At 37.8% G+C, this 19,853-nt stretch overlaps 1 protein-coding gene across 3 annotated transcripts in view; it reads right to left on the bottom strand.

Annotated features, from left to right (window-relative positions):
* LOC107569540 (acid-sensing ion channel 1) overlaps positions 1-19,853 on the bottom strand; it is a 65,317-nt gene that overhangs the window by 26,872 nt on the left and 18,592 nt on the right. Inside the window, exons 1-3 of one of the 3 annotated variants that reach the window (XM_016255659.1) lie at positions 17,042-18,034; positions 5,870-6,020; positions 2,382-2,509 (exon numbers count right to left, since the gene is read on the bottom strand). In XM_016255659.1, coding sequence (XP_016111145.1) covers positions 2,382-2,509; positions 5,870-6,020; positions 17,042-17,644 — 882 coding nt within the window. In that variant the 5' untranslated portion in view covers positions 17,645-18,034. Of the gene's footprint in view, positions 1-2,381; positions 2,510-5,869; positions 6,021-17,041; positions 18,035-19,853 lie in introns of those variants that run through there. The other 2 variants (XM_016255658.1, XM_016255657.1) reach the window with 2 other exon arrangements.

The raw sequence follows: 19,853 nt of genomic DNA, 5'->3' as shown, positions 1-19,853 counted from the left end.
TCTAATGCACTGCTGCACTGTAACGCACACACATAGGCTACAGACCGTATTTGAGAGCCTGTTCTAGTACACCCCCAAAACAAAATCAAGACTTTGTAAAAGAGCACAATAGGACCCCTTTAAGGGTGATTTCCGATGACAGTGCTGTTGAAAGTAAAAATAACTTCCTTGTTTAAATCCCTGTTTGAATCTCTTTCAATATAAAAGTCTTTACTGCTGACTCACTCATAAAAGAGATGGTCTCGTCACCATCGAATGGCAGAATAATGTAACTAAAATCGCCATTACTTACACACACCTCAATACTAAATATTATTATTAAATGGTGGAACTAACGGTTTCTCCAGTAATGGCTGTAAACAAAGCAGCTCCGCTCATGAACGCTACTTTATCAGATAAAAATGCCATCTAAACTATTCTGAAGACAGTCGGTTCTCTTCAGAGATACATTCATATAAAACACCCGCAACGCGTTTTGATTTTGAAACGTGCAGTGCTCATGTTTATTCAACGAAGTCAAACGCCACAAATAAATCAATGTATGGGAAACACTGGTAATGTATATCGAAATATCGGATATGTGTTTAAAAATCATATCACTGTTATTGAAAAAAACTATATCGCGATACATATTGATATTTAATTATTGTCCAGCCCTAATATATATATATATATATTATTATACCCTCATTGGGGGCTGAGCCCCCCTAAAATGAAAATCCGGGAATCGCCCCTGTAGCCCAAGCCTCCGTTACTATTTTGAAAACGTCACTTTAGAACTAGTGACGAAGGAACTTTGAGTTGCTTCATTGTAAACTTATTGTATTACTGTATTAAAAGCTCACTGTATTATGAGAGAGAGATGGACTGAGCGAGTCTTATTACCTGCATAACAGCATTCATTCTTCAGCTCAATCTCATATTCACAATAAAACATTAGTTTGAATGTCTGCTGAGGAAAGCAATATCTTTGTCAGTACGACAAAGGATGACTTTGTCAGCCCTTCATTTGTTAAAGGGGTCATATTATGCTTTTTCACTTTTTCAACTTTAGTTAGTCTGTAATGCTGCCATTTGAGCATTAAAAAATATCTGCAAAGTTACAAAGCTCAAAGTCCACTTCAAAAGGAGATATTTTATTGAACAGAAATCACTTTTCAAAAACTACAACAAATGACTCATTTGGACTACAACGCATATTTTCCGGGATTTGTGATATCACAAATATCGACGAATGGGATGAGACCTGGTTGAGCTGCACTAGAGAAGGCAACGAGTGTTATCACTATGTCGGAGACACACTAGCTTTCCCAAGGCAGACGAACTTAGAGTGGTTACAATCATCCGGGTTTAAATCACACTCAAATTGATTTGATTTTGATGCAATATTTACACTGAAGCTCGCAGCCGGCTATGGTAAGGGGCGTGACATTTCCCGGCCAGGCGCCGAGTGCTGCCAATCACAATACACACTGGCCCAAAAGTAAAAATAACTTCCTTGTTTAAATCCCTGTTTGAATCTCTTTCAATATAAAAGTCTTTACTGCTGACTCACTCATAAAAGAGTCTCGTCACCATCGAATGGCAGAATAATGTAACTAAAATCACCATTACTTACACACACCTCAATACTAAATATTATTATTAAATACAACTATTATTTATATAAATATTTATTGAATAATAATATTTAATAAACAACAACAGCCATCATAAAAGTTGCTAGGCAAAGTAAAGACAGCATTAATACAGCATTAATGTTACATAAAATATAATGTGATGAGATTTTGCCCTATGCCAAAACTCTTTGCTCTGGAACAAATGATAGATTAATGAGACCAAAGACTGCCTGTTAGATTTACCCAAAACAAATTATATCTCATGTTTAATCACTATAGAGACATCAGAGCCAGCTGCAAATTCCAGAAGATCTGGCCAGGGTAAGGCTGCTCTCTGCAGGTTTATGAGTGCTGAACGGCCGCTGATGCCCTGGAGCTCACATTTCCAAAAACATTGCAGCAAATTTTCAAATACACGTTATCTTTATTAACAAACTGCATATTTAAAGTCTAAACAACTACATTCTCGCCTAAAAATTAGATTTTTCTGCATTACACTGATGAGAATTCATGTTGAAAATGTGCTTCATTAGCATCAAAATAATCACAATATCAGTCAGAACATTCAGAAATGTAGTTGTGTTACTCCACATTAAAGCATTCAAAACAAACATAAATAAATAAATAAAACCGCAGCTGCAGAAATCAAAACCTAGATTTCAATCTGTAGCCTAAACAACAGACTGACACAATCGCAGTCCTGTACATTTTGAGACAATGTCCAGCACCAAGAAATTTACAAAAAGAACAATGATTTGGTACCCGCTGTTCTTGGCAGGAGACGAACGTCTGGAAGCCTGGAGCCACTCCGAATCCCAGCTGATCGATGAAAGGCGGTTCATCCTGCGTGTGGATCTGGACTTTGATTCCCGCCTCGAAAGATGTCTCATCTGTGAGAGAAAAAGAGATGTGAAGACTGGTACTTAATGCAGGTGTCTCAAAAGAACAGATGATATCAGAACATATGGGCTGTGCTTTCAGCTTTTATCACATTATCAAACCGTCTCAAGTTAAACCCAAGAGTCAAGAGTCAGTTACTTTCATTGACAAAGTAAAAGAAGATCATGACAGTGGATGAAGAAAATGTGTTTTCTTCACAATGAGTGAAAATTGGTGCTTGTTCACCAATTTCAAATAGGAGCAACTGTAATAACACCTTCCTTAGCAAACACCACTAATTAAACCAAATTAATCTTAACTAAGAACCCCAAAACATGACTACAAAAACCTGTCCTGAAATACTTTACTTAAAGTGACTATAATAATAAATCAATGCAATAATGCTACAAACAATGTCAACTTTAAAGAAGAGATGATTGTAAATATTAGTTTTTTCAAATATAACCAACAAAACTCTAACTATGAATTCAAAATTTAAAATCAAGAGTAAACGTTTCTCTACCGTGACAATAAGACTAAGTAAACGTGAATAGTTTTGTTGATAATTGTACACCTACACAAATACAAGCCTACCATCTCCGTTTTCTTTCTTTTTATGTTCTCTTCCTACTTCCTACTAGGAATTAAGAATGCCCCACCTCGAATATGAATACAAACGGTGCATAAGACCATAACAACAAGTAATAATTGTGATAAAACATTGTGAATAATGCAACGAATGAGGTCGAGTTCAAACATTTGGTTCTAAACAAGAGACATCTGCAGGCATATTATATGCACAACACAAATTAGCAAACAGGAAATCAACAATATTCAAAATGAAAAAGAAATCAAACAATATGAAAACAGAACAAACCAGAAACAAACAGCGACACTGACAGGAAGAGAGATCTTTATATACTAGTCTCAAGGCATTTTAAACAGCTTCACGTCTGTAATGTTTTGACATTTAGCCATGTGTCATCCTCAGACTAAATGGGAATAATCCTCAGGTTTTGAGACGCGTCTCTATGGACAGCTAAGCAAACATCAGTGTTAGCACAGATTATAGGCTGCGTTTGACACTACCCGGTGTCATTTAAATACTTTAAATCAGTATATTATGGTCTAAATGCTGGCCTTCTTCCACAGCTTGCTGGATTTTCATGTAGTCCACAGAGCGGTCTACATGTGACACTACTAATGACTATTGTTACAAATGTAGTTCCCGAGCACATCCTCTATGAGCACACAGAGGAGTTACGGATGTCTCCCACCTGCTTTATCACCATTTTCGCCTTTTAAACATCTGCTTAATGATAATTAACACACAAACAGAACAACATGTGGGAAATGATACAGCCGGCCACAGTAATCTCACAGATGCCCCGTTTCATGAATTGTATATTAGCTAAACTTGTTTTATGACACAAGCCCCAGGTTTGTCATTTAATCCTGACTAGTCAGGTTTCTGGATTTTACAGTGTAAACTCTGGACTAATGTTCTTATTTGCATATTTACAAGACTGGACACAGGGTGTACAGTACAGGGTGTACAGGGTGAGATGAAAAGTCTGAGAACATGTTGAAAATCTGGGATTTTTTCCTTTTAAACCTTTCACTTAAAGTCTTGCCAAAATATTCCAGCACTCTAGTTTCATGTTGTACCACTTTGGTATGTAATTCAGGGTCAGCAGCGCTTTATAACCCAGGGTTAAAAGTAATGCTAACCCCCTTTCGAAAGTGTGACACATGGGTTAAAAAGATGTTAACCCAGGGTTAAGCACAGTGTGAAAAGCCTTAGAGAGAAACAGTGCAGTGCAGAGTTTCTGAAGGAGTCTGGCATTGTCAAGACTTCGAGACAGCTGCTCTGTAATTACAGAGAGATCCAGTCAGCTGTGGAAGAGATTTCAGGACAGCGTTCACCCGAGTAACCAGAGTGCTGCTTGGAGGATGTGATTAGATATCGGAGACCTTCAAGAGCACCTGGCGTATGGAGAAATTTGAAGGAGCGTGAGCAGAACTTCTCTGGAAATCACAGCATTATAAAAACAATCTCGGTAAATGTTGGGTGGTGACACAGGCAGGTGCGCAGGGTTTCCCATCTACCCCCTCTCTCTTTTCAATTACAGAGGTGTAGAGAGGTTAAACTGGTCCCACTGAGAAACAGATGCGAGTGAGGTTCACTTGCTCCTCTGGACGTATCACATCACTTGTAATTGGGTTGCAGCTGTGACGTGTGTTTGGGTATTTGTCGTTTTCTGATCAATAGGATTTGGCCCGATGTCACTTTCTGCATTTTGAGTGCTAAAAACTTACTGAACTTTACCTGAAAGGTCAGACATTTTCTCCTCGCAGCATTCTGACCTTCTGCTGGCAAACATGTCCAATGGCTGCTGTTGTTGTTTACTGCGGTGTTGTGCTTGTTCAGTTTTTAGGCTCGGTCTGATAAACTGTTGTTCTGAGTGTTGACCTGGTTTTTATGGTGGTCTACAGCTATGCTCCAAAACCTAGTGAGCTCCCTATTTAGCATTTTAATGCATCGTAGGCATAATTGTTGCCTTGTAAAATACCTAATTTTGGCCAAATTCTTTGTTTGCATCATTGTTGCAATTCCAGAATAAACTACAATAAGCTATTCAATATGGTGGATGACTCGAGACAAGCGGTTTAATCTAATAAAAATGACTTATTAAGCCTATATGTGTGTCAATATTAACAACATGCTGACATCAAACTGCATTAGAATCAATTGAGAGTTGAATTGAGCATTTCAAATCAGTTGCTATTTCAGTTAAGATGCAGCTAAGAAGTGTCTATGCCCGCTAGCAGTATTTTTTTATGGATCTGAATCGATTCTGTCCCTTGCGGTGTGCTTTGTGACATGAATGTTCATTTAACAGTTCATTCACAGTCCGTTCGGTTTAACCTGTTGATTAATATTAAAGGCGGAGAGTCAGTCTAGCAAACACTGATTAATCCTAAACTAAACCCTCATTAGCAGATTACTGACATTTAGACGGCTCAGGTCATGCTGATTTTATGCAAATCTGCCTGGAAGAATAGGTGGAATCCCAAAAGTTTCTGCTGGAATCATTTTAGTGTGGATTCATCTTAGGAATAAGCAACGTAAAACTAGAGATCTGCTGGATCAGGATCTGAAAAAGATGTTTCATTCCTCAGGAGACTGAACGGATTCAGCTAAATGCAATGCAAGTATCAGCTTTGTCTCAAATTTCTCCTATAGTTCTTTAGGAGAAATACAAACAGACACAAATAAAGCAACTGTTCACATTCGGGCTGGTTAATATTATGGGATCTCATCTAAAACTGAGAAGACACATGAGATTACTAGGGTTAACGAGACGTACCAGTCTCTCCCCACACAGGCAGATACTCATCCTGCTGGATATCCAGCATCAGCTCCAGCCCATTTCCCATCCCTCCCTTCATGGTGATCAGCAGTGGCCGTCCATCCTGTCCAGAGTTGAAGGTGTAGCATTTTCCATAGCGTGTGAAGATCTGGAAAAAAAAATAAACAAAGGGGCTTTGAGCACTTATTGCTTTCAATGATAGATGAATTTTAACTTCCTTTACAATAACTCAAATCTGAAAATTAAGATTGCACTATTATCAATTGTAGAAAGCAGGCGATAAACAGAATTATGTTTAAAGATTTTCTATTTATCACAGCAACATTAATTCAAGTGATTATCAAATGATGCTGAATAATATATAATCTAGATATAATTAATCAAACAGAACATTTCTGAATGCCCTTTATAAATCTTAATAGAAATATCTGCTTATATCAACACAATCATATTCCTTAAAGTTCAAAGGTTCTTCTGAACAGGAATGACCCAGTTGCACTTCCAGCTAAAATCAAAATCTTTCAAGTAAGGTTTCAGGAAATCGTTTGATTAATTATAGAGCATCTCTAAGTCATGACGTGATCTACACTGGGGCAGAAGGGCTATCCAGCCAGTCTTAATTGAAACTGAACTAATGGACATCTAATCAGATCACAGTCAGCAGGATATGGAGAGCATGGCGCCTCAGAAACACAACTGCTCCTCGCTGCAGGAGAACCTGATTACCATCGCAGACAAATGAGAACAATTCAGTGTAAAGGAAATGAAAAGGCCTCGTCTTTAGAGAACTTAGTGACGTTATAAAAATGGTAGTGGCTCTCCAGGGAATCGCATCTCAGAAATAAATGCAACATGTGTCTGGATACAGACAGCCATCTTTACCTCTTTCTCTTTGAGAGAAAAACCTCTCAGTGCCAATGAAGGATGTGTCAGATATCAGTTGGCGTGTGATGAAATGCTGCAGACAGACAGATGAATGGTTGATTCAGCCAATGCACATGCAAATATTCACAGATGGAGCGCTTATATAAATACATATCCTGGCAAAGACAGCAAAAAAAAAGAGATACAGATTCTGTTCTGAGACTGAACTGAGAGTGTCATGATTCTAGACATGAGTCAACAACTACCAATTTTACCACTTTTTAAAAAAATGCCAACACTGATGCATTTCAATAAATCACACAGTAAAATAATCAAGTTAGCATTTTATTTATTAGCATTAAATTACATTTAATACGTATTTGAGAATTATTTACAAACATTAGTCCACATTTTATACTTACAAATTATATTTTTTCATCAAAATGTTTTTACAAAAAAGGTATTATAATTACACTCTAAAAATGCTGGGTTAAATACAACCCAGTGCTGGGTAAAATAGGGACAACCCCAGCAATTGGGTTGTTTTGACCCAGCGGTTGTTTTTAACCAGTTGGTTAACTACCCAGAAGTTTGGGTTAAACATTTAACCCAACCGCTGGGTCAAAACAACCCAATTGCTGGGTTTGTCCCTATTTTACCCAGCACTGGGTTTTATTTAACCCAGCATTTTTTAGAGTGTATACAGAAAACTCGAACTCTCATCTGAGTTAGCCATCTAGATCATTTAACCAATGTGAAAAGTTGACAAGCAAAACTTACAAACACATGCCACATAAAACCACAGAAAAGTCCGCAAGGCATAATAAATATATCTATATATTCAGCGCCCAATCATTGATGAGACCTCATTGTTGTTCATGCCTCAAAACCTTGTATGTTGCTAACCTAAACAGCATTTTGGGGCATTAAAGAGTCATTTTTAACTTTCAAAAAGCACACAAGATGCCCAAAAGGAACAACCACTATAATGTTTCTAAAAGCTCTTGCCTCTTCCAGACAAACATATTTAAAAGCATCAGAATAATTGTTCCCTTTTGCCATTACCAACAATAAGTGCTCCAGAGCTTCTTCTACATCTAAACTACTCCTGATGAGATAACAGCGTCTAAAGCGTTTAGCAAACAGAAGCGAGGCTGTAGCCAAGACGAGAGAGTTGCTGTGGTAACCGTGGCAACACAGCGTAGTTGGCTAGGGTTGCGTTGACCTTGGGACGCAAGAGAGTCGATGCTAGTAGTCTTTCTGAGAAACTTCACAATGAAGTCCCCTCAACGAGGCCATCGGTCCATTGAGCACAGATAACTGCATGTTATTTTGAAATAACGGGCCTTCGTGAGGACCTTAATATGCTAACGGTGCTTTCGAAAATATTTACAATGGCAGAAAATAGTCAGGAACACACTGCATGTGCCTGACTGGAGCATTATTCCAGTTACTTTGAGGACAGAAACACATTTGTTTGTTTGCCAGAATTTATAAAATGGTGTACTTTAAATACCTTGTGTTCGGGGTTTGAACAAATGACTAACCCATAAATGAGAGACAAATGACCAAACAACACTATCTAATATTGCATTCAAAAAGAGCACTAAGGTGTTAAATTATTAGTGCCAAAGCTGGGCCACTGAGTGTCATCAAGCATCTTGTGTGCGCCTCTGCTGCATTAATACAAGAGAACTGCCTCCACTGGGGCTGAAGACATCAATAATACATTATCATTTCTGCCCTTTGTAACAGGACTTTATGAAAAATGAAATTACTTTAAAACTTTCTGGCCGCTGAGGGGAGTTTGAAGCAATGAGGCGCTCCGATCTCCCAGTAGGACGCTGTCAGTTGGCAGACTCTGTTCAGAGACTCCGTTGACTGGAAAAGAATCACGGGGGAGGAGCGGAGAACTTACAGCCTTAATCAGCGGTTTCTTTGAAAATAAAACCAGACACAAGAACTTAAAAAAGCAATGTGAAATGGTCACATCTTCTAAAGAACTGGATAAATATTATGCAAACTACATTAAATTCCAAATATGCATTCAGGGCCCAAAATTTCCTTCTTTCCATATGTGCCAAGTCTCCCAACATTGAGTCAATAGAGAATATGTATTAAATAGTAATTTATGATAATGAAACAGTATTATTTGTGCGAATGCGTTTGATATAAAACAACAAAGAACATTAATTTGACAGCTTTTATTAATACTGATTATATACCTTTTTGTTCACTTTGTTCAATGTTCCAGGGTGTCCGCGGGTCCTTAAAAAGTCTTAAATAACGTTTTCCTAATATAAGGCCTTAAAAAGTGTCTTTAAAATTGTCTTAAATTCAGACTCGATGGGTCTTAAATATTTTTGGTCACATTACCGCTCAAATATCTTCAGTCTGACGAAGCTAATGACTTTACAATCATTGGACAGACCGAAGATGTTTTCTTCCCCCCGGTAAGTTACTGCGTCATCAGAGAGAATTGCCTGATTAAAACATAAGTGACGAAAATAACCAGCCAAGTATCGAATAATGATTCTTCTAATTTTATTAGCCTACATTCAATGTAAACAGCGATTGATAATGGATAGTATATTTCTGGTATCAAGGTCGCGCTGTTGAGGCTCACTCTGTTTGTCTCTTTGTGAGAGACTTCAGAACAAACGAGCGTAACAGCACACATACACTCAGAAGAAACACAGAGGTAAAAATTCAAAATGTTTAGTTTATTCACAACATGATATAGTTAAGTAACACCATGACAAGTGAGCTATTTTGCTCATTATTCTCACGACGCAAAAAAAACATTCAAAACACCTACAGAGTGCACGCATTACGTGAAGTCTTGTGCATGTGCGCATTTATAATGAGCTCTTTTATGGCATGATTCAGTCTATTAAAATACATTCAGAATGATCACAAATTCAAGACATGGGGGCAGAAAATGTGTATATTTATACCACTTCATATAGTTAATCAATTTCACATGAAGAGTGCTTTTTTTCCCCAAAAATTACCATATACAAATGTGATGCTGATTTTGTTTTTTTACAACAGTTCAATAAACGAAGTTTTATTTAGAGACTTTCGTTTTAGACACCATATTGCCTGTTTTTGCACTATTTCGCCAACAAAAATAATTCCAAACAAAGCCACAGCGCTGTTTTGCATCTTTGAGTAACATGAGGGTGTTTCGTTCCTGAATGAATCAACCGTTGATTCGGTTCAGTCGCAATGACTCACTTATTGACAGTAACTTGCTGCCACCTATATGTCAAGTTTTAATTTGACATTTAAAGTATCTTTAAATCATTTCAAGTATCAGTATTCAACGTTTTATTTTTAATATATCAAACCATTTATGCATTTGTAACTGCAGGTTAAATGCATTCATGTCCTGCATTAAACAGTGTGTATGCCAATTCAGATGCAGTTTATGTCTGGATTGCAAAGATGAATTTTGTTGATACTGATCAGCCCAAATGTCTTATTATTTTAATTCACTGATTAAATGTAAGAATTTGGCTCAAAAGATAATGCACACTTTTAGAAAAAATGGCTTTATAAAGGTACAAATGCCCATAAAAGGTAAAAATCTGTTTAAACTTATTGGAAAAGATTCATTTCTATCTGACCACCACACAGAATATGAAGAATATCAAAAACTTTAGAAGTCAGCTGTCCACGAAAGTCCTTAAGATACCAGCATGATAACACGCTCAATCAGTTGAATGAATGATTCAATGACTCACTCATTTAGTGACTTACCGCCACTTACTGGTAGTTTAGTTGAGAAGTTTGTTGAAAAGTATGCATTTTTCCCCTCAACATTTCTTATTTGTATATTCATAAATGCATTTAAAACATTAATCTCGTAACATTATTTATTGCAGTTGTAATTATTGTTATTTGCAGTGTATATTATTTAATCTGACTGGTAGCAGCCCTATAGTGTATATTGAATTTATTGATAAATTCTAATAATTTGACATGAAAGATGATGCATACATCTAAAAAGGTTAAAAATAGGTATTTGTAAAGGTAAATAAAAATATGCAGATTTAAGTATGTAAAAGCTGATAGAACACTGATGAAAATATTGCTTCAGAATAAATTGTTTACTCCACCAAAAATCTCAGTGATATTTTGTATGGAATATTGTCTGCTGATATGAAAAGTCCACTGAATATCGTAGTAATACATATTTATTACAGCAGTGATATTTTGTTTTCTTTTTTATTTAAAGAAATTAAATATTACATGTATGTAATAAAATGTGTATTTCCATTACAGGTTTAGGTCTTAAATTTCATATAAGGTGGTATTAAAAAGGTCTTAAATTTCACTTGTTCATGTCTGTAGAAACCCTGTGTTCACTTTATTTATAGAGCACATATTAATACAAGAAATGTTGACCACAGTGCTGTACATTGCACAAGTTTATATTAAACGTTAGTATTTGCAATTTGCAATAACATTCTTCTTCTGTAATAGTTTTCTGTTTGTTCATGCATTGTGTTAAACTAATGTTTACAAACTGAAACTAATTGTAAAAGGTTGCCAGATTTATATATTGGTAGCAAACAGCTTAGGTATAAAAAAAAAAAAACAGTTATTGAAAAAAAAATTAAAGATCAAATGTTAGCCGTAAGTGGTTGAACGGATCGTAGTTGATCCGTGATCTGTACGGACCAGGCCCCACGGTTCCGCACGCATGTGATCCACGGATTAATTGCAAAACTGAATCATAATAGAGTTAAAGTTTATAATTTGTATGTGTTTACACGCTCAAGTAATTTTAAACCATTCCAGCGAGAGAAAAGGTGTAAGGGAACACGGTTCGTTACTCGCGCACTGTTTTCTATGCACACAGCCGCACACACAAAACACCGTGGCGTGTTTCAGACTGTGCACGAACACCGAACTGAATCCTCTTTCACATCTCCATGCATTTGAACAAACATACACATAAAATTACAACGAAATACCCATCTCAACAATCATTCTGGTAAACGCAATCAGTTATGTCTTAACTAAAAGAAAACAGCTGAGAAAGAAATCGGATGTATATGATCATATTGGATCCATCTTAAAGGGACAGCAGCCTTTAAATACCTGCTGCTGTCATTAATGCTAATTAAACAACAAAACAGGTTTGTGACGAAGATTAATCTACATTTAATTTATACAGTGAACACTAGTGTAATTTTACACTTAATTATTACATTTCTGTACCTGAATACTACAACCTTATTTTATTTGTAACATTGTTCTTTTGTATTTACCTATGCTTGCAATTTGTGTATTTTTGTTCTTATTTTTATTGGCTGTTCACTTGTATTTAATCATGTTTGAACTTGCATAGTTAGGCTAGTAGTTTTTGCTGTGGTATAGAATAAGTACTTAGCTTTAAATAATAAATGGAAAACAAAGTTACATTGAAATCCGATCCGTGAGTTTTGTGATCCATTGAACCACTAGTAACCATTTTATTTACTCTACAAAATACATATTTGGTACTTGGTGAATTTTGGACATTGGGTGGATCTATAGTCAGGTGTCCAAAGTACTTGACTCTTATTAGTAGAACATATCACTGAAACACTGAATATATATTGGCACATATTTAACAAAATGCATAAGCAATTATTGTAAAAGGTGAAACATGATCTTTCCCGTTACAGGTGCCAGTATTTTAATATCCACTCCTAAATACCAACATATTTATCAACACAGAAAAGAGGTATAAATAGATGCAAAAGTGTATCATGAAATATGAAGAGTGCGGAAATGCTGACAGATGATTTTGAATTCCACATTGTTCTTTCGTGTGCGACCAGAGACATAAAAAAAGCTATTATTTATTTATTTAATGCTTTCTCCTGCATGCCTGCAACTCCACAAAGCAATTTCACAATCCACCTTACGCAGCAGGGCTAGAAATAGAAGACGATACGTCACTATTAGCTTCCACTTCACCATGATAGGAGGAAGACTGCTGAAGAAGACGCGGCTCCGGTGTCTCGCAAGCGTGACTGATATACCCATCACTACCGATCAAGATCAGCGCACTGACAGTAGCGCCTTCTGAAATGAATAATTCACTGAGACCCAAATGGCACCATGCCGCCTGCTCAAGGGCTCCCCATGCACCATGGCGAACTCCTAGCAAGCTGAATCCGTTTGTCAGAGGACTTTGATTGCAAAGCTTGCGTGTCTAATAAGCTGCACAACTCACTGTCCGCTTTGCCGTGGCTGGTGGCTCCAGATGTACGATAGCTTTGCGCTGTAATGACGAATCAGATTAATGCTGCTGAATCAGAAAACGATGAAATTATACAAAAACACTGAAGCCAAAGTCAAGCTGTTGAACATGTCGTCTACTTTCCTGATCTACATATGGCTAATTCGTGAAATGTGGGCGGTACACTTAGGATGGTTTGATGAACAATTTACACAAATGCATTCTGCTCATGTTGCATGAATGATAGTTTTGTGTGAGGAACAGACCAAAATGTAAGCAGAAAAGGAATCAAATAATAATTTATGGTTAACATATGGCACACAACCCTATCTTATGACTTTAAAAGACTTGGAATATAGTGCAAAAGACGTATGGACTACTTGTATGGTGTATGTCATTTTGGGGGTTTGGAACCACATGAGGGTCAGTAAATTTTAATTTATGGATGAACTATTCCTTAACGCATCCAGACATAAAAAGTTAAGGCTTCAGTAAGAAGAGCCTGTGGTCTCCCGGTAGCTGTGTGTGTCGGTTTGATCTCAAAGTATAAACTTAGAAATTCACTGGATTTAGTGAGTGAGTAAGCGTTTGTCGGGTTTAAGAGGTCGGTGTTCCCGGTCTGACAGCGATCAATACTGGCGCAAAGATGGCCACAGGGTGTGCCTCAACTCGACTTGGCCACAAAAATCAATACCGGTTCCTCTATTGACAGCAAGTCACACACATCGACAACAGACTCAGTGATGTAATGGAGAGGTAATATGGCCAATTTAAGACCACCACCAAGCCTGCTAAAGGGGTTCTGATTTATCTGTCAGTGGCCTGCCTGTGGACAGGAACACAGGCTCCAATCTCTCAATGTCATCTCTGCTCAACCTCTCAAATAGATCTCCACACTGGACTCCAGCCTTTGGAGCTAGTAAAGGCTCATTGACTCTCAATATGATCCAATCTATCTGCAGCAGACAAGTAGCTTTTTCCTTGAGATGTCCATCTTCATTCAAATTCTCTCCCATTTGAAACAACTGAGAAAATTGTTTTTATATGAAAAATTCAACTGAAGACATGTCGGAAAATATGAGGAAGGACGAACACTATAAATGATTCAGGAAATGGACTATGTAATAATTTAAAGACACCTTATGAAATTTCTGTACCACGCTTCATCTCAAGGTAGATACTTTTATTATGTTATTATAATATTATATTCCAGTGTTACAAAGTATAACATGTACAATAATAAACATATTTAACCATTGAATTTCCATAACTTTTCCAGTTATTTTTGTCAACTAAGTGTACAATCAAAATGCAACAAAGCTAAAATACTCAAAATCCATCAAACTCAACTACAACCCCTTCCTACCAATAGTGTTCACTTAAACAGAGCACCACACTGTTCAAAAAATACATTTTCCTTTTACTTAGAGAAGAAATTCAGAGTGGTTGAGAACTGGAGGATAATTACAGTTTACTTCAAGCTCGACTGACGCTTCTATCTCAAACTCCAGTGTGCTGATAGTACAAGATAGATGCAATTTAAATAAAAGTGTATCTGTATAGACCATTGCGACTGACTTAGCTTCTTTCTGCTCATGCAAAGATGGTGCAATTGAATTAGACAAAGTGACTCCGCTCATGTGTGAACGGGGGATAGAAAAAGTGGAATTACAGAGAAAAAGTTGGGTGTCTACATGGTAGATGTTTAAAGCAAGGTGTGTGTATTGACTTAATAGAAACAAGCCCACAGGGAAAGTGACCTTCTACCACAGTAGCTGCATTGATGCTGAACTACAAATCAAGTCAAAGTGTTTCAAGCCCAACAGCCAAATGATTCATGCTGAACACCAGCAATTTCCCCAAAAAAATAATGCAAGACGAAGTGGTAAAAAGAAACGAGTCACATAAATCCAGTAATAATTTCCCCAATACACACCTTGACGGTGTCTCATAATTTTTTTGCTTCTATACTCACATACTAGCAATGCTATTATTATGCAGAATGAAGAATAAAGACATTCACAGGGCATTGCCCTCGACAAAATGACAGATTGTAATTTCTACGGCAAATGCAACGCAGTGCATACATTTAGCTAAATTACGTGAGACCTGGACGCGAGGAGATTGCAGATAAGGCTCTTGGGATGCTGAGCGACTCGTGATGCAATATATCAAGCTCAATATCCCAGAAGTCACATTGCTGAATGTGTTCAACATGACATTAAACTGGCATTGTGTTTGTTTACTGACATAAATACAATTACCCAAAGCGATAAATGTAAAAAATGAAGTATACTAAAGAACATCCCACAACACAATGACCTAAACAACTTGACATTCCATCTTAAATCCAAGCAGTCATCTAGATAAATGGGGTCAAGACTAAGGCCATGTTAGTGCAGTAGCATGATAAAGAGTGCAATGATAAATATTTCATACATTGTCACATGACCTATTTATTTTTGTATGTATAATCCAGCAATTGGTTTAAAAAAAGAAAAAGCGAGTTCATTTTTCAAAATAGTTATTTTGTATTTTGAATCTGGCAGTTTGATCATATCATGGAGATATTTAAAATGCAGTCGATAGAGCTTTCCTGTTCATTTGCCTCACTGGAAATTAAAAGGTCAAGTGCATTACATTGTGGGACGCCTTATTTAATGATGTGTTAATGAGGAGCGTGCTCTTGCATACTGCACATTTTGGACAAATGTAGATTTCACATTACATGTGTTAGTACATGTGTTAGGCTATATACTGCAACAGTAACAACAGTGTTTGTGGAACAATGCCAACGGTTTCACTTACTATTTTTAAAGTAGTAGGCAATATTCAGTGTATACTGTACAGCATGTAAGTCAATGCAGAGTCAAAAAGAGAGATATTAAAATTGCAGCTGAATTTACTTGCACTCTAAAAAAAATGCTGGGTTAAATCCAACCCAGTGCTGGGTAAAATAGGGACAAACCCAGCAATTGGGTTGTTTTGACCCAGCGGTTGGGTTAAATGTTTAAAGGGGTCATATGATGCGATTTCATGTTTTCCTTTCTCTTTGGAGTGTTACAAGCTGATTGTGCATAGATAAGATCCCTGAAGTTGCAAAGACTGCAGTCTCAAAACCAAAGATATATTCTTTATCAAAGTTAAGACTCTGCCACGCCCCCCTAAAACGGCTCGTTCTAACGCGCCCCCACATATCTACCTCACTATGTGGAAATATTTGCATAATGCCGCACGAGCGAGAGGGGGGGGGAGGGGGGTTGGGTCACATCACAGTGGAGTCAGCTGTCTTAACCATGGCTTGTGTACTGCACGCATACCAGCTTCATCACTGTGTCTGTCACAGGACTCTGTTCCCCTTTCGGGCTCTGTCTACATTTATTTTGAAAGATGAAGCTTGCGATTATCCGACGAGTGCTTGTGGTGTTCGGCCAATCACAATGCACTGGGTCAGCTGGCCAATCAGAGCAGACTGCGCTTGTCGGAAGGAGGGACTTTGTAGAAAACGAAGCATTTGAGAGAGGCGGGGCATAGAGGACCTACAATAATGTACAGTATTTGAAAAATAATGCGTTTTTTGAACATTAAAGCATGTCAACATATTCTGTTACACCAAATACACAAAATAATGATCTTTAAAAAAGCATCATATGACCCCTTTAACCCAACCTTCTGGGTAGTAACCCAACCGCTGGGTCAAAACAACCCAATTGCTGGGTTTGTCCCTATTTTACCCAGCACTGGGTTGTATTTAACCCAGCATTTTTTAGAGTGTGCAGTTAATTAGTCTTATATTGGAAATGGAAGGTGAAGAAGCAGTGCATTGTGGGGTATAGTATTCCACACAGTAGGCCAATCAGCATACAAATGAACATACTTTTAAAGTTCGCATTAAATTAGATTAAAACAAACGTTCAAATATGCATGGTGCACAGAGGACACATTTGCATACTGCAGTATGCTATGACAAACAAAGCGTAACTCATAATTAAACAAGTGCAAGAGAGAATTTGTCATCTCGTTCGATATAATTGTAGTGTTATCGTGAAGTTAAATGCACTTACGGTGCTAAAGTTGCGCGGTCCGCACAGTTGCCCTTGAAATCGACAATAAAGCAACATCTCCTCAAGCTGATGCCCCAGACGGTCCAGTAAATGCCTCATTGAGGGCTGCGAGTCTCGAGGAGGAGGCAGAAAGTGATTGAAGTCCAATATGCGAGAGAAAGGTGACCAGGGAGGCTCATTATTAGTTCCGTCAACGTGCGATGTAAGTGCTTCTCGAACCGCGGGGGACACCTGCCAGTTTTTCCCGAAGAGACCAAGCCACCGTCCCGCGCTAAAGAGGTCCGGTTTCTTCATACGACGCGGCAGTAAGATGTTCTGGTTGCAAATCGTCACGGCGGGAAATACGAGGCGTTTCGCGTAAACCATATGCGCCTTGCTGTACACCGGCGACGAGAGCAGGTATCGGACCCGGTTAGAGGACCAAGTGAAAAGCAGCGCTAACGCCGTTAGAAACGCCAGCAGCCACGCGACTCTGCGCGGGTACGAGCCGCTCAGAAAGACGTGTCTCAATCCGTGAAAGGTCGTGTGCTTCAAGAAAAGCTTTCCAGCTTCCTTTAGTGATCCTTCAGTGCGTTGTTTCGGTGCGGCGTCGCCTGGGCACATCTTGGAGTAGGTCTGAGTCCTTTGACGCGCAGTTGTTACCTCGGAAGAGACCCTAAACGCTCCAAAGCTCCCCAAAACGAATAAACATCGCGCGTTTCTGTTCCTGAGGCGTTTTACGTGGGGAACAAATCTGCAGCTTCATCAAAACAGTGAAGTACAGTGCTATAGTAAATAAGGACGGTAAAATATTATTTCTCCAGATCCAGATTTCCTCTCAGGGAAGCGAAATACAGCCGGTTTAAAAGTCTCAACTGTTGCCAGAAACGCACACCTCGCCACATTTTCTTCGCGTCACGCACTCGTGCGGTCCGGTGTCATGTAGTAAATCTGTTATGCACTTTAAAGTTCAATTTTCATAAATTCAGTGGAAGTAATTCACAGCTGGTTGCTGTGCCACAACCTCCGCGCGCTCTCAGCTCTGTTCTTCTGTGAGCGCGCTCATCCTCTGCTGCCTGTTACTTCACTGAAGACGCCTTGCTGTGATAATTAACTGTTATAAACTATTTGAGTGATTTATTGTCAGCGCAATAACAGAAGATGTCAGATTAAAATGGTCACATTTGTATCTAAATTTAGTTTATGCATTCATATAGATAAATATAACTATATATTCCAATTCAAATTTATCACTAGGTCATTCTGAAAATAAACATGCATTCGAAATATGAAATAGTAGCTGGCAATTTTTCTTTAAATTAGCTCTGTGTGTACAGTGAGTCTGTTTATGCAAGCAGCAGCCAATTATCAAAAATAGATTCAAGATGGTGCATTATGGTGCTTTTTTACATCAATATAAGGTTCAGTTTTTAATTGCCAGTTGTACAATGCAGCATTCAGACCAATAATTGCACTCTCCATCCCTGTTAGACTCTTAAGTGGGCATGTCCTTAAACTCGGGCTGTTCGTCAAGCAGGGAAAATGGGCATGGTGCCCACAGGTCATGGCCCACTTATCTTAACAATGTGTTCAAAGTCAATAACCCCTTTTTGACAGGCTCTGAGAAGCCTCACAAAGGCTCTTGTCCAAATGTGTACATACCAGAGGACAGTATTGACCAGAATGCTGTGCCAAAATAAACCTGTAAACGCCCGGATGTGTTCGGGTCTAATCTGAAGCAAATGCTGGTGGGGTGGATCTGTGGACATTCAAGCACTGTGTGTGTCCTTGTCGTCATCTAATCATCTGTTTTACTGAGAAAAAAGACGCAAGGAGCTATGAATGTCACAACAGCGGAGGTGTCACGATTCACATTTGGCATTTCATTTCAAAGTCACATCAAGTACGTGCCAAGAAGAGCTATTTAATGTTAAAGAGAAGTTGAGGCTCACGAAACAATTAAAATGTTATTTTCAGAGAGAGAACAGATCATGATGTATGCTATCTTGAACGCTATTTTAACTGTAGTGCCACACAAATGACGTTTCTTGGGAAGGAGTAGAAGATTTGTTCTGGCACCTATAACAAGCACACTATTGTATTAAGTAATATTTTTGTATTGTATGTGTATTCTTTTTAGGTTACTTGCATACTGATGTGTATTAATTACTTGAATTAGATTCACAATATATATTTTTATAATCGAAAATTATATTTATTTATTAACAATTTAGAAGTAGGTTTTTAAAAACACAGGGAAAATAAATTTGTGATGAACCAAATATTGTTGTGGCTTTCAGGGCTCAGGCAGAAGTAATAGCAAAGATTTTTCAATCTTTTCATATTTTGGAGGAGTGTGATGTTGGCATGGGACCCCAGTGGCTGTTTGTCACTGCACACCCACATGTTCAACAGTCACAGACCCTTTTTTTACAAGCGTCTTCATCAAAGAGGATGCGGCTCCGCTGTGGGGACAATCACACGCTGAGTTACATCAACACTCAGACGAAGACGCAAATTAGTATTCGGCAAAACTTGATCTGCAGCTCGCCGCCAAAGACCAATTTATTACGAACTCAGAATGAATTCAAGCTATGGTTATTTTTTTCCGGGACAATAACTCCACGTGGTTTGCTGCTGTGGAGGTACGATGTATTATTTTTGATGCTGAAGGGGCTAAAAGATTGGAAAACATTTTATATTGGTGAGGATTGAAAAATATCTAAAAGGGTTGGTGCATGTTTCTAAAGATTTATATATATATATATATATATATATATATATATATATATATATATATATATATATATATATATATATATATATATATATA

The sequence above is a fragment of the Sinocyclocheilus grahami genome, unplaced genomic scaffold (genome assembly GCF_001515645.1).
Source record: "Sinocyclocheilus grahami isolate Dianchi unplaced genomic scaffold, SAMN03320097.WGS_v1.1 scaffold1355.1, whole genome shotgun sequence".
In the NCBI taxonomy this organism is placed as follows: Eukaryota; Metazoa; Chordata; class Actinopteri; order Cypriniformes; family Cyprinidae; genus Sinocyclocheilus; species Sinocyclocheilus grahami.
Note: the sequence above shows the minus strand (reverse complement) of the source record. Positions and strands in the feature narration are given on the sequence as shown.